This window comes from Scyliorhinus canicula, chromosome 7 (assembly GCF_902713615.1).
Source record: "Scyliorhinus canicula chromosome 7, sScyCan1.1, whole genome shotgun sequence".
In the NCBI taxonomy this organism is placed as follows: domain Eukaryota; kingdom Metazoa; phylum Chordata; class Chondrichthyes; order Carcharhiniformes; family Scyliorhinidae; genus Scyliorhinus; species Scyliorhinus canicula.
The window spans coordinates 61,045,869-61,059,351 of record NC_052152.1 but is presented as its reverse complement, the minus strand read 5'-3'; the positions used below and the strand labels follow the sequence as shown (position 1 = coordinate 61,059,351).

At 46.8% G+C, this 13,483-nt stretch overlaps 1 protein-coding gene across 1 annotated transcript in view; it reads left to right on the top strand.

The window, feature by feature from the left end:
* The window catches only part of si:dkey-100n23.5 (cyclic AMP receptor-like protein A), a 334,022-nt gene that overhangs the window by 123,295 nt on the left and 197,244 nt on the right, over positions 1-13,483 (top strand). The window contains exon 6 of the mRNA XM_038802132.1: positions 3,298-3,385. Coding sequence (XP_038658060.1) covers positions 3,298-3,385 — 88 coding nt within the window. The remainder of the gene's footprint in view (positions 1-3,297; positions 3,386-13,483) is intronic.

Here is a 13,483-nt window from a genome sequence, read left to right as displayed (position 1 = left end):
TGTGAAGGGTTTTTACATGGCAAAGAGCAAGAAATTGTTTAATTTTGCAAACGGGTTAGTAATCAGAGGACACAAATTTAAAATAAATGGCAAAGGAACTGGGAGGGAATTAGGAGACATTTTTCACACAGATGGTTAAGATCTGAATGCCCTATCTGAAAGTCTGGTGATGGTAGATCCCAATGCACTTAGGCATGCACATAAAGAGGACTAATTTTTAAGGTTACCGGGGAAAGGCTGGGGTTTAGGACTAAATTGGCAGCTCTTTCAAAAAGCCAGCACAGGCCTGGACAGAACCAGGTTGGCTGAAAAGTAATAACTTATATTCACCCACACAAGTACGATGCACTGCAGCAGCTCACCAGGGCTAATTTGACAGCACCTTCCAAACCCACAACCGTTACTACCTAGAAAGAGAAGGGCAGGAGAGGCAAGTTCCCCTCCAAGCCACTTACCATCGTGACTTGGAATTACAGCATTGCTCCTTCACTGTCATTGGGACAAAATCCTGGAGCACCCTCTCTATCAGCACTGTGGGTGTACCCTCACCATGTAAACTGTAACGGTCAAGAAGGCAGCTCATCACCACCTTCTCAAAGCCAATTAAGGATTGACAATAACTGCTGGGTCAGCCAACAAAACCCACATCCATGAAAGAATTTTAAAAAAGACAAGACATGCAAATTGTCTTCTGTGCTGTTAAGATTTTATGATTTTATTCTCCTTTTTTGTGGTCCTGTCCCAAATTTAAACTGAAGTGCTCTTAAACTGCCCTATTGCACCATGTTGCAAAACTATACTCCCAAATCTGAGCAGGAGTTGTTTTCTTTCCTGAGATCAGTAGCTTTCTTCCTGTTTCCAGATTCTGAGCACAGATGAGGCACCGCCGACTCTCTTTGTCATTTCTATGCAGGATACGTTTCACTGGATTATCGTCTTTACTTTAGAAAATAAATATCCTCCTTTGTAAGACTGCTTTATTAGATGGTGTACAACTTGTGCTTGTTGTAGTCATTTCTTTTCTTACTCAGGCACAGGGCAACTTTAAAGATGAATGTTAGCCGTTAAGAGCTGCTTTCGCCAAAATAGAGTTAACTCTGTGACGTTGCGGCTGTGTGCTGGGAACAGTGAAAATGTATTTAATGAGCTGACCTTGTATTTTCACACTTTGCAGGCACACAGAGTACCCAAAGAACAGTGCTCTTGCTATCTTTCAGTATTATCAGTACTGGCTTCATAGCATATACTGTTCTGGGAAATAAATGACAATCTTAATAACATGAAAAAGAGCGTCATTAAACTTTGTAATTAATATAAAGGCTTAAGTGGACCTGTTGCTCCCATAAAATGTGTATTTCACGATCACTTTTACTGCCATGTTGAGAAAATGTAAACATCAGGATGACGTTCCCTGGAGCACTGCCAGCGGTTTATTTTCCCACTGCTTCTACTTGTAAGAGAAGTTAACATTCTCATAGTCTGGTGAGAAAATAAATGGACAACCTTGTCACATCTTGAACCTGTTGCACTAAAACAAAAGTAAAGCCTCGTATCTGTTTAGCTCCTTGAACCTAATAAAGTGTCCCAATTCGCTGCACAGGAGCAGTATAAAAGAAAAAAAATGACACTGGGCTGGCCTGGATGACCAAAAGCCTGGTTAAAGAGGTAGGTTTTAAGGGATGTTTTAAAGGAAGAAAGTGAGGTGGCAAGGTATTCCAGAGTTTAGGGCCTAGGTAATGGAAGGACGGCCACCAGTGGTGGAGTATTTAAGATTGGGGTTGCTCAGGAAAACCAGAATTAAATAAATTCCAATATCTCAAAGGATTCTGTAGCCAGTGGAGATTATAGAGATGGGGAGAAGTGAGGGATTTGAAAACAATTATGAGAATTTTAAGATCGAGACGTTGATTGACTGGGAGTCAGTGTAGGTCAGTGAGCACAGGGGTGCTGGGGAGCATGACTTGCTGTGAGTTAAGACATGAGCAACACAGTTTTGAAGACAAGTTTACAGCGGGTAGAATGTCGGAGACCAATCAGGAGTGCATTTGAATAGTCAAGTTGAGAGGTAACAAAAGCACGAATGATGGTTTTAGCAGTAGATTAGCTGAGACAGGGCAAAGTTGGATGATGTTGTGGAGGTAGAAATAAGCAACCATGAAGTTCAATATAACACCAAGGTTGCGAGCAGTTTGGTTTAGTCTCAAATAATTGCCAGGGAGAGAGGTGGAATAGGTAGCCAGAGAATTTAATTTGGAATGGGGAGCAAAAGCAATAGCTTTAGTCTTCTCCGTATTAATTTGAGGACATTTCTGCTGATCTAAGCAGGCTGATAATTGAGCAGCAGTGGAAGAGTTGAGAGAGCTAGTGGTGAGATAGGACTGAGTGTCTTCAGCTTTCAAATGTTGTTCTTTGAGAGGCCCATGTGGATGAGAAGTAGGAGTGGTCCAAGGGTAGACCCATGAGGGACACTAGTGGTAACCGTATGGAAGAGAAGCCATTGCCAGCGATACTCTGAACATGTGAATGTGTATACAGTTTATGCAATAACATACAAATTTATTTAAACTTTATCTCAACAGATGCGAAGAAATCAACTGGAGTGTTTCAGAACTTTACTCATCCAGCATGTTTGGATTTTCAAAGCATAGAAAGTGACATATTTGGCAACGTCAAAAAGTTGGATATATGTCTCCAAATTGGAAGTATGTGCTTGAACCTGAGAAGGATTCAAGGAAAAGCTCAGTAATTACAAAATGTAGTCATGCTGAAGTGAAAGAATTTCATTTAGACTGGGAGGCAAGTGACTGGTCCAGTAATGTATTGGTTTGAGGCAGAGCAGCAAAGGTGCTGCTCAGATATAGCCAATATTTTTCCAAAATGACTTTAAAGTAATTTTTTGAAACTTCAATCTAGCAGGAACTTTGTTTACCCTAGAATAATATTGGCTTGTGGTAAAGAGAGAAGGGCAACAAATACACTTGCAACGTTCAGTTGGGCGTGAAGTTATGGAAATAATTCTGTCAGAACAATCTACGCAAATAATTCTCCAACCTTTGTCCTCCTGCTGGAGGGGCGGGGGAGGATGAACCAGCCAGGCATATGTATCCAAAATTCAAATATGCATTGTGCCTTATTTTCCAACAATTTAATTTAAATATGCACTTGCATTTTGGATATGAGATTGGTGTGATAGAGGTACTGCCCCCTGGAATCCTGAAGTTGGAAACAGTCATTTTACATCTGTATGTTTTTTTGCATTTTGCCTTTAATGTTTAACTCCTTTCCTTTCACATGCAGACTGGTGTTCACTGGCGTGGGTTTGTTGCATAACAGTCAACCTATATTTCAATTTGGTGAAAGAAATCAGAACAGATCGCTTTGCAGTGTGAGTATTGCACTTGGTGTCATTCTCTCTTTGAACTTCCTTTGTAGGTTGTTGATTAAAGCTTTTCTCTGCACTTGAAAATGAAATGAAAATCGCTTATTGTCACGAGTAGGCTTCAATGAAGATTCTGTGAAAAGCCCCTAGTCGCCACATTCCGGCGCCTGTCCGGGGAGGCTGGTACGGGAATCGAACCGTGCTGCTGGCCGGCTTGGTCGGCTTTAAAAGCCAGCGATTTAGCCCAGTGAGCTAAACCAGCCACCTACCATGGTTTTGCCAATAACGCTTCAGATACCGTAGATAGATGTTTGTACTGGCTATTTTTCTCGCATCTATACTTCTGGAGATATGACTATTAAATTCCTGTTCAGCTAGCTGTTACTATGAACATTTGTAAAATTTGCTCTAAAGTAATTTTTATTTAAAAACAAATATGAATGCCTTGAGTGGATTGAATCCATAGCATACTGCTGAAGTTTGGTTCTATAGTAAAATTACTTGGATCTCATTGATTTCTCTGTGTCTAGTAGCTCTCCTTTCCCTCTTTTCTCCAAAGTTTGCTCAAGAACTATTTATACAGTCGGGTGCAGTAGGTAGGGAATTCTTTTCTCTGTAGCCAATTGAATGCAGAAATGGAAGTAGAATTGGAAGGCCTGACTATATTTTTCCCTGTTTTCTTCTAGGTTTTGTGCCTAATTTTCTGCTTGAGAATAGCAGCTAACAACTCATGTTGAAATTCAACCTCCATTTTTACAGTTTTTAGACCAGCACACTTAACACTTGGCTCTACTGAACCACCTCAATGAACTTAAGGATTTTAAGGCTTAGAATTGAGTTGTGTTATTTACTTGGGTCAAAAAACAGTACTGAAGTCTAGAAATCACTGCTATGTGTAAACGTAAAGTTCAAAATTCAATTCTGCATTGTAAAAATGTGAATGATCAAAGTGGATTGCATTTCCCAGGAGAGGTGAACTGTATGGCAATAATTAAAATATATTTGTGAGCCCTTGGCATTTTAACAAATGAAATTGCTGTCACAGTGTACAAATAAGTCCTTTCCTTTCAACATTGAAGAACTGATGAATGACTGCAGCATAAACAGCCATGACACAATGTGATCCCAAGGACATGTGTTCACAAGGTCTTAGTTGTGACCTTAGCTGGATGCACTTCATTGTTTAAAATGTCCCCAGTGTAGTTAATACTGGCTGGAAAAAGATTTTAATTTTTGTTATTCATTCAAGGGAGGTGGACTTCGCTGGCTAGGCCAGAATTTATTGCTCATCCCTAATTGCTCTTGAGAAGGTGGTGGTGAGCTGCCTTCTTGAACCACTGCAGTCCGTGTGGTGTAGGTGCATCCATAGTACTGTTAGGGAGGGAGTTCCAGGAATTGCACCCAGCGACAGTGAGGGAATGGTGATATATTTCCGATTCAGGATGGTGAGTGACTTGGACGGAAACTTCCTGGTGGTGGTGGTGTTCCCAGGTATCTGCTACCCTTGTCCTAGATAGCAGTGATCATGGGTTTGGAAGGCGTGGTTTAAGTAGTCTTGTAGATAGTACATCCTGCTACCTCTGTTTGTTGGTGGTGAAGGTAGTGAATGACTGGGAAAGTAGAATACTGCGGAAGCTGGAAATCTGAAATAAAAACAGGAAATGCTGAGCAGACATGGCACATCTGTGGAGAGAAACAGAGTTAATCTTTCGGGTCGATGTAAAGTTTTAATAAAAGCTCAGTCATCAATGTGAAATTTGAATTCTATTTCTTGCTTCACAGAAGCTGCCAGACTTGCTGAGTATTTCCAGCATTTTTGTGATATTTAATAAATTGCTACATGAATTGAAAGTTGCCATATAATGGCAACATCTTGTCTCAGTATCCTGCCAAATGGGCTCACTACTCCAAGGTTATTCTGATGAGCAAAGATAGCCCCCACCTTCTTTTCTCCAATATGAATATTAAGGGTAGCACGATAGCATAGTGGTTAGCACTATGGTTTCACAGCGCCAGGGTCACAGGTTCGATTCACTACTGGGTCACTGCCTGCGCGGAGTCTGCACGTTCTCCCTGTGTCTGCGTGGGTTCCTCCGGGTGCTCCGGTTTCCTCTCACAGCGCAAAGACGTGCAGGTTAGGTGGATTGGCCATGATAAATTGCCTTTAGTGACCAAAAAGGAGGGGTTATTGGGTGAGGAGGATAGGGTGTAAGTGAGGGCTTAAGTGGGTCGGTGCAGACTCGATGGGCCAAATGGCCTCCTTCTGCACTGTATGTTCTATGTTCTATGAACCATCTCCTTAAACTCCTCTTACTTCCTGCTCTCACTACCATCAAGAACTATGAGAAATTCATGATTTTCTTTGTCACTAACATTAAGCTGTTATTCAATTGTCTTTATTGCTTCGCTAATCTTTCCCTTTCTCACCAGCCGAACTATATCAGTACAGATATTTACATACAATTGCTTTCCCTCCTGCTGTGACAGTGCCTTCCCTTTGAACCATGTACCTTTGTTGCTGTTCCCTGTTTGACCTGCCCACCCCCCCCTTACTCTCTTGGTTCCTGGCTGCGAACAGATCTTGGAACAAGTTGGTGGACGGCATCCACATCCTGTGGAAGTCCTCTTCCAAGTCTCAGATGGCAAATTTTATTTTCTCCACTTTGAGAAATTCTGCCATTTCGGCCAGCCAGTCTGCAGCCTTAAGTGGTGCTGCCGATCGCCAGCCTAGCAGGATTCTCTGGCAGACAATCAGTGAAGCAAAGGCTAGGGCGTCAGCCCCCCTCCCCATGAAGAGTTCTGGCTGGTCTGAAACCCGAAGACCACCACTTTTGGGCATGGCTGCAGCCTCACTCCCCCAATCCTGGACATCGCCTCAAAAAAGGTTGCCCAGTAACATGAGGCTGTGATTGGCCGGGCCTCCCTGGCTCTGTTCAAATTTGTCCTCCACCTCCGGAAAGAACCTACTCATTCAAGTTTGGGTTAGGAGCACTCTGTGCACCTTTAGCTGCGTTAGGCTGAGCACTGAACATGTTGAGATGGATTTCGCCCTGTGCAGTGCTTCAATACAGAGTCCTCCTCCTCTTTCTATGCCTAGTTCTCCTTCCCATTTTTCCCTTGTCTCATCCAGGGGGAGCATACTTCCTCCAACAGTCCGTACAGGTCCCCGCAGTTTCCTTTCCCTGGGTCGCCTGGAGGATAGGGGTTGTGACTAGGGCTCGGAGGGACATCCCTATGCAGGAACTTTCCTCCATTTTCAACCATTCTGCTCCTGGTTCCATCACCCATTCCCTCACACGTTCTGCTGTGGCCGCCCAGTGGTAGAACTGTAGGTTTGGGAGGGCCAGGCTTAATTAGTCTGCCTACCATGTTGAAAAAGGCCTTGGGATATAAACCAAGAGGGGTCTGAGCAGGAAGAGGATGACCGGCAGTTGCTCGATGGCCAGAGCATACAGCAGCAGGTATAGCGGACATCCCTGCCTCGTGCCTCTCTGCAGCTGGTGGTGTTTGTCCATACGCTCGCCATGGGAGCACTGTACAGGAGTTTCACCCATGATCTGAACCCTGGTCTGAACCCAAACCATTCCAGTACCTTTATGAGGTACTTCCACTCGACTCTGTCAAATGCCTTTTCTACGTCCAGGGAGATGATCACCTCTGGTGTTCTCTCCCCGGATGGGGTCATCACTTTCAGCAGGCGCCGGATGTTCGATGTTAGCTGCCGGTCCCTGACAAAGCCTGCCTGGTCCTCCATGACTACCTCTGGCACGCAGCTCTTCAACTTCTTTGCCAGGATCTTTATTGCTATGTTGACCAGTGAGATGGGCCTGCAAGACCCGCATTCCGTCGGGTGTTTGTCCTTTTTGGGTATCAGCAATATTGATACTTGTGCCAGTGTCGGTGGCAGAGTGCCCCTAACTAACCAGTCTGCGAACATCTCCCACGGGGCAGGGCCAGTGCTGGCACAAATTGTTTGTACCTGTATATCGCCTGTGATATCCATTCGCAGAATGTCTCATCAGTGAGGAATGCCATGTCCAGCCTCCAAGGAGTGGGCTTTGTGCCCACCCCATCTCCGATCTCACATCCACGTCTTGTGGAGTGTGGTCAAAGATTATGATTGCAGAGTACACCGCTTCTCCTACGCCTGGAAACACCGCTTTCTCCACTACAATGAAGTTGATCCTAGTATATACCATGTGTACCTGGGAGAAGAAGAACTCCTTTTCCTCTGCGTGTGTGAATCTCCATGGGTACATCGCTCCCATCTGTTCCGTGAGCATGCCCAGTTCCTTTGCCATGGTTGACTTTTTCCCTCGATCTGGGGTTTGATCCACCCACCCCCCGGACAGGTGAGTCGGTTTGTTTATATGTCGGGGTCAGGGATTTCTACCATTGTTTTTGTCATGAATTCTGCGTCGTCACAGGTGCGTGTTTCCAATATTCTGCCCTTTTTCTTTAAATTACATCATTTGTGGTTGCTTTTTACTTGCCTTCCAGGTTGCACCAGATCAATACAATCACTTAAAGTAGCCTTCTATGTGCCAATAATGTGCTTTGTTAATACACTGGTTCATGAATGGATCTCATTACACTGGTGCTTTATTCCAGACAATTACAATAAGTCGTGCCTGCAGAGGATAGTCTTGATCTCCCAGGAGCCAGCCTTACTTGCATTAGTGGCTCACAGAGTGCTTGCACAATGGACTACTTTGAAACAATGCTATTTGTTGAATTTCAATTTGTTGTAATTGAGGGAAGCAAGTAGTCACGTGAATTAGACAGCACTGCTGGTTGCAAACTAGGTCTACATTGAGATTGTGGATTCCTTTTCTTTTGGTATAGGTAGTAACACTGAACAAGAGATCACATAGGGTCATAACTCCCACAACTCCCGAAAGACGTGCTGTTAGGTAATTTGGACATTCTGATTTCTTCCTCTGTGTACCCGAACAGGTGCCGGAATGTGGTGACTAGCGGATTTTCACAGTAACTTCATTGCAGTATTAATGTTCGCCTACTTGTGACAATAAAGATTGTTCTTATTATTATGGATATGACCTATGACTCGTTGAATCTTCAGAAATATTGACTTGTTGCCATTAATTGACCATGTTAAAGGAGGTGCAACATATGGCATTAGTTAGTGATGGCTACCTTGGTAGATCAAAGACACCACATGCATGCACTGTTTCCACTATCTGTATATGTATCTCTACCAGCCCTGTATAATCTGGTGTGGGAATAAGAGTTGCAGATAACATCTTCAGAGCATCCTTTATTGTTTGTCTCAAAAGAAAAGTCAGAGGCGTTCCAGATGAAAAATGCACTGTGCCCCCACAACCCCCAACAAACTCCAATGCGTACAGACCTGAGTCCTCAACCGCTCCTCATATGACAAGCTCTTCATTCCAGGGATCATTCTTGTGAACCTTCTCTGGACCCTTTTCAAGGCCAGCACATTCTTTGTTAGGTATAGGGCCCAAAACTGCCCACAATACTCCAAATGGGGTCTGACTAGAACCTTATACAGCCTCAGAAGTACATCCCTGCTCTTGTATTCTAGCCCTGTCTATATGAATGCGAACATTGCATTTGTCTTCCTAACCACGCATTGAATTTTCATGTTAACCGTAAGAGAATCTTGAACTAGGGCTCCAAAGTTTCTTGTGTTTCTGATTTCCTAAATTTCCTAATTAGAAAATAGTCTGTGCCTCCATTCTTCCTACCAAAGTGCATAATTTCACACTTTTCCGCATTGTATTCCATCTGCCACTTCTTTCCCCAGTTTCCTAGCCTATCCAAATCTTTCTGCAGGCCCTCTTGCTTCCTCAATACTACCTGTCCCTCTGCATAACTTTGAAGTATAAGAGTCATGAATTATTTTGGAAATTGTACAGAAATTAGGTGAGATCTCAGCTGGGAGTTCTGTACACAGTTTTGGTCTCCTTGAGGAAGCATATACTTGCCTGAAAAGATGGGCAAGAAATCTTCTATTGATTCTTGTTGAGAGGGTTGCTCTATAAAGGTGAGATTGAATAGAATGGGCTCACACTTTGGAGTTTAGAAGAATGAGAATTTGTCTCATTGAAGCACATGTTTCCACTCAATCTCCTCTCCTAGGACAACCCTCTCATCCCAGCACTCGACCTAGTGAACCTCCATTGCACTCTCTCTGAGAAAAGAATATACTTCCTTGGGTATTCAAGACCAATGTACACAGTGCTCGAGGTGTGGTCTCAGCAAAACCCAATAAAATTGTAGTAAGACTTCTATATGCCAATTGCTTTGTAATAATTAATTTGTTATGACATGACATTCAGCAAAGTGCCAGGACAAATTCTAGAAAAAGTCAATTTTTCCATGCTTTTTGGGGCTTGTTCTTGTTTGTCTGCGCATCTAGGGGAACGTGTTCATTTCAGCTAAAAAAACATAATAACTACCTGGTTTTCTGTCGCTCCCTTTCCTCTTTTTTCCCTACTTTTTTTCTTCAGTAACCCATGTTTTTCATTGTTATTTCCTTTCTATTAGCCACTGCTGTGGTAATTATTACATGTGGTGACTGTTTGGAAGATTAAGGGGGATTCTCAGATAAACCTATAAAATTCTAACCGGGCTAGACAGGGTCGATAAAGGAATGATGCTCCTGACGGTTGGGGATTCCAGAACCAGGGGTCACGGCCTAAGGATACGAGGCAAACCATTTAGGACTGAGATGAGACTTGAGTTAGGTAGATTGGCCACGCTAAATTGCCCCTTAATTGGAAAAAAAAGAATTGGATACTCTAAATTTATTTTTAGAAAAAAGATCATGAGCAATATAAAGGTTACTGCACATGAGCATTAGAGTAGTGTGATACCGTTAATTCACTGCGAGACCGTGCGAACGAGTGAATATTAGGCTTTAATATCCATGAACTCGCCTGTAAGATTCGGCTGTACAAATGAGTGCCACCCACAGGTGGCCGGACTATATATGGCCCCGGTGAGGGCGGAGCCAGAGGCGGAGTCCACCGGGGTTCCAGTACACTACCTGCAAGTAGCCCGTATCATCACTTCCAGGTCATGGGTCACATTATTATACAGGCAGTACAGACAGCTCATGCATTAGGTGAAGTACATTCACCACATTCACCCCCTGTTAAAAAAGTCAAGTCCAGCGGGGGTGATGTGGCGTGAGGTCCATTAGAGATTCAGTCTGTCTGGAGGCCAGATCGATCTTTTAGACCTCCTCAGCTCTGGCGATGCGGCGGGCACGGTCGTTGCAGATGGTGACTCCGGGGGCGTTGTGTCTGGAGCTTGACTCTCAGTCTGGCGTATTGGAGGCGGTTCGGGGGTGGATGTGGCGGTAGTGCCAGTGTGGGCCAAGACAGGAAACCCAGGGGGGCACAAAGGGTGCAGGGGTGGCTGTAGGTAGCGGGGAGGGGGGGGCGCGTTGGCAAGGGAACCAGCTGCCGCGAGATCTCGTAGGAAGACCGTATTGTACCGTCCGTCCTGGTGCGCGATGTAGGCATACTGGGGGTTGGCGTGCAGCAGCTGGGCCCTCTCGACCAGGGGGTCAGTCTTATGGCTCTTCATGTGCCTCCAGAGAAGGACAGGTCCCGGAGTTGTCAGCCAAGGTGGAAGCAAGACCCCAGAGATGGACTTCCTAGGGAAGAGAAACAAGCGTTCGTGAGGGGTCTCGTTCGTGGCTGTGCAGAGGAGAGATCTGATGGAGTAGAGGGCATCGGGAAGGACCTCCTGCCAGCGGGGTTGGGGGCGGGGGTGGAGAGACTTCTTGACCCGAGGGCCAGAAGGACGGCCTTCCATACCGTCGCGTTCTCCCTCTTCACTTGTCCATTTCCCTGCAGGTTATAGCTCGTCGTCCTGCTCGCGGCAATGCCCTTACTGAGCAGGTACTGACGCAGCTTATCGCTCATGAACGATGTGCCCTGGTCGCTTTGGACGTACGCAGGGAAACCAAACAGTGTGAAGATGCTGTGCAGCGCCTTTATAGCCGTGGCTGAGGTCATGTCGGGGCAGGGGATAGCGAAGGGGAAGCGGGAGTAACCGATGACGACGGTTAGAAAGTATATATTATGGTTGGTGGAGGGGAGGGGCCCTTTGAAGTCCATGCTCAGGTGCTCAAAGGGAGGCCTTTACCAGTCGGGCCTTGTCTGCCAGGTGGAAGTGCGGTTTGCACTCCGCGAAGACCTGGCAATCCCTGGAGAAGTGGTTGTTTGAATAAGTGGGCGGGCTTTGTCCGCATAGTTGGGGACCCACTGGGCGTAGTAGGAGAACAGCCCCAGGCATCGTTAGAGGGCCTTGAGGCTGTGGGGAGGGGGGAGTTCCGTGAGGGGGCGCATACGGTCGGGGTCGGACCCTAGAACTCCGTTTTCCACGGTGTAGCCGAGTATGGCCAGTCGTGTAGTGAGGAAAACGCACTTCTCTTCGTTGTACATGAGGTTGAGAGATTGGCCGGCCTGGAGGAACCTCTGAAGGTTGGCGTCATGGTCCTGCTGATCATGGCCGCAGTTGGTGACATTGTCCAAGTACGGGTATGTAGCCCGCAAACCGTACTGGTCCACCATTCGGTCCATCGTTCTCTGAAAAACCAAGACCCCGTTAGTGACGCCGAAGGGGACCCTGAGGAAGTGGAAGAGGAGGCCGGCTGCTTTGAAGGCAGTGTAGTGGCGCTCTTACGGGTGGATTGAGAGCTGGTGGTAGGCCGACTTTAGATTGACCGTTGAGAACACACGGTACTATGTGATCTGGTTGACCATTTCCGCGATGCGGGGAGGGTACGCATCCAGTTGTGTGAACCGGTTAATAGTCTGGCTGTAATCTATAACCATCCGGTTCTTTTTCCCGGTCCGGACGACCACCACTTGCGCTCTCCAGGGGCTGTTGCTGGCCTCGATGATCCCTTCACTCAACAGACACTGGACCTCCGACTTGATAAAAACCATATCTTGGGAACTATACCGTCTGCTCCTGGTGGCGATGGGCTTACAGTTGGGAGAGAGGTTTGCAAAGAGCGAAGGGGGGGGGGGGGGGGGGGGGGGGGGGAGAGAGATCTTGAGGGCCGCGAGACTGCATACCGTGAGGGGGGTAAGGGTCCGCTGAACTGTAGGGTCATGCTTCGGTGACTGCATTGGAAGTCTAATCCAAGCAGTAGGGGGGGAGCAGAGGTGAGGGAGGACGTACAACTTAAAACGGGTGTACCCGGCGCCCTGCATCGCGAGGTTAGCGATACAGTACCCCCGGATCTGGACCGAATGGGATCCGGAGGCAAGGGAGATGGTTTGGGATGCGGGGTATATGGGAAGGGAGCAGCGCCTTACTGTGGCGGGGTGGACAAAGCTCTCCGTGCTCCTGGAGTTGAAAAGACAGGGGGTCTCGTGCCCGTTGTTCCGGACGACCATCATTGAGTTTTTCAAGTGCTTCGGCTGCGACTGGCCGAGGGTAACTGCACGCAGCTGCGGGTAGCCTGTGTGGTCGGTGGTATCGGGGTCGCAAAATGATGGTCCCCACGAGTCGCACGTGTCGGGCTGGGTCGAAGATGGTGACCAAGATGGCCGCCCCTATGAGTCGCACGTGTCGGGCCGGCTCGATGATGGCGACCAAGATGGCCGCCCCCATCGGTCGCACGTGTCGGTCGGTGTTGGAGTCGGCGGGCAAGATGGCTGCTCCTACGAGTCGCACAAGGCTGATGACGCGTCTGAAGGGTGCATTGTGGGCAGGCACGCAGCCACGTTGTGGGGTCTGCGGGCCTGTGAGTCCATGGGTCGGGCCTGGTGAATTTTCGATTTCTGGGCTTTAGGTCGGCCCAGACAGACTCTGGCGAAGTGTCCCTTTTTTCCACAGTTGCTGCACGTCACTGTGCAGGCTGGGCAACGCTGCCGGGGGTGTTGACCCTGACCGCAGAAGCAGCACTGCGGTTCCCCGGTCTGGACGGGCAGTCGCGCAGCACAGGCTCGCGACGCAGTCAGGTCCGACGGGAGTCGCGACGATGGCGTCCACGAGGGGTTCGCCGGCTCCTCGCAAAACGCACTGAGGTTCTGGTAGGCCATCTCTAACAAGGTAGCTAGCTTTACTGTGTCCTGCAGGTCAGTGGTCCCGTTT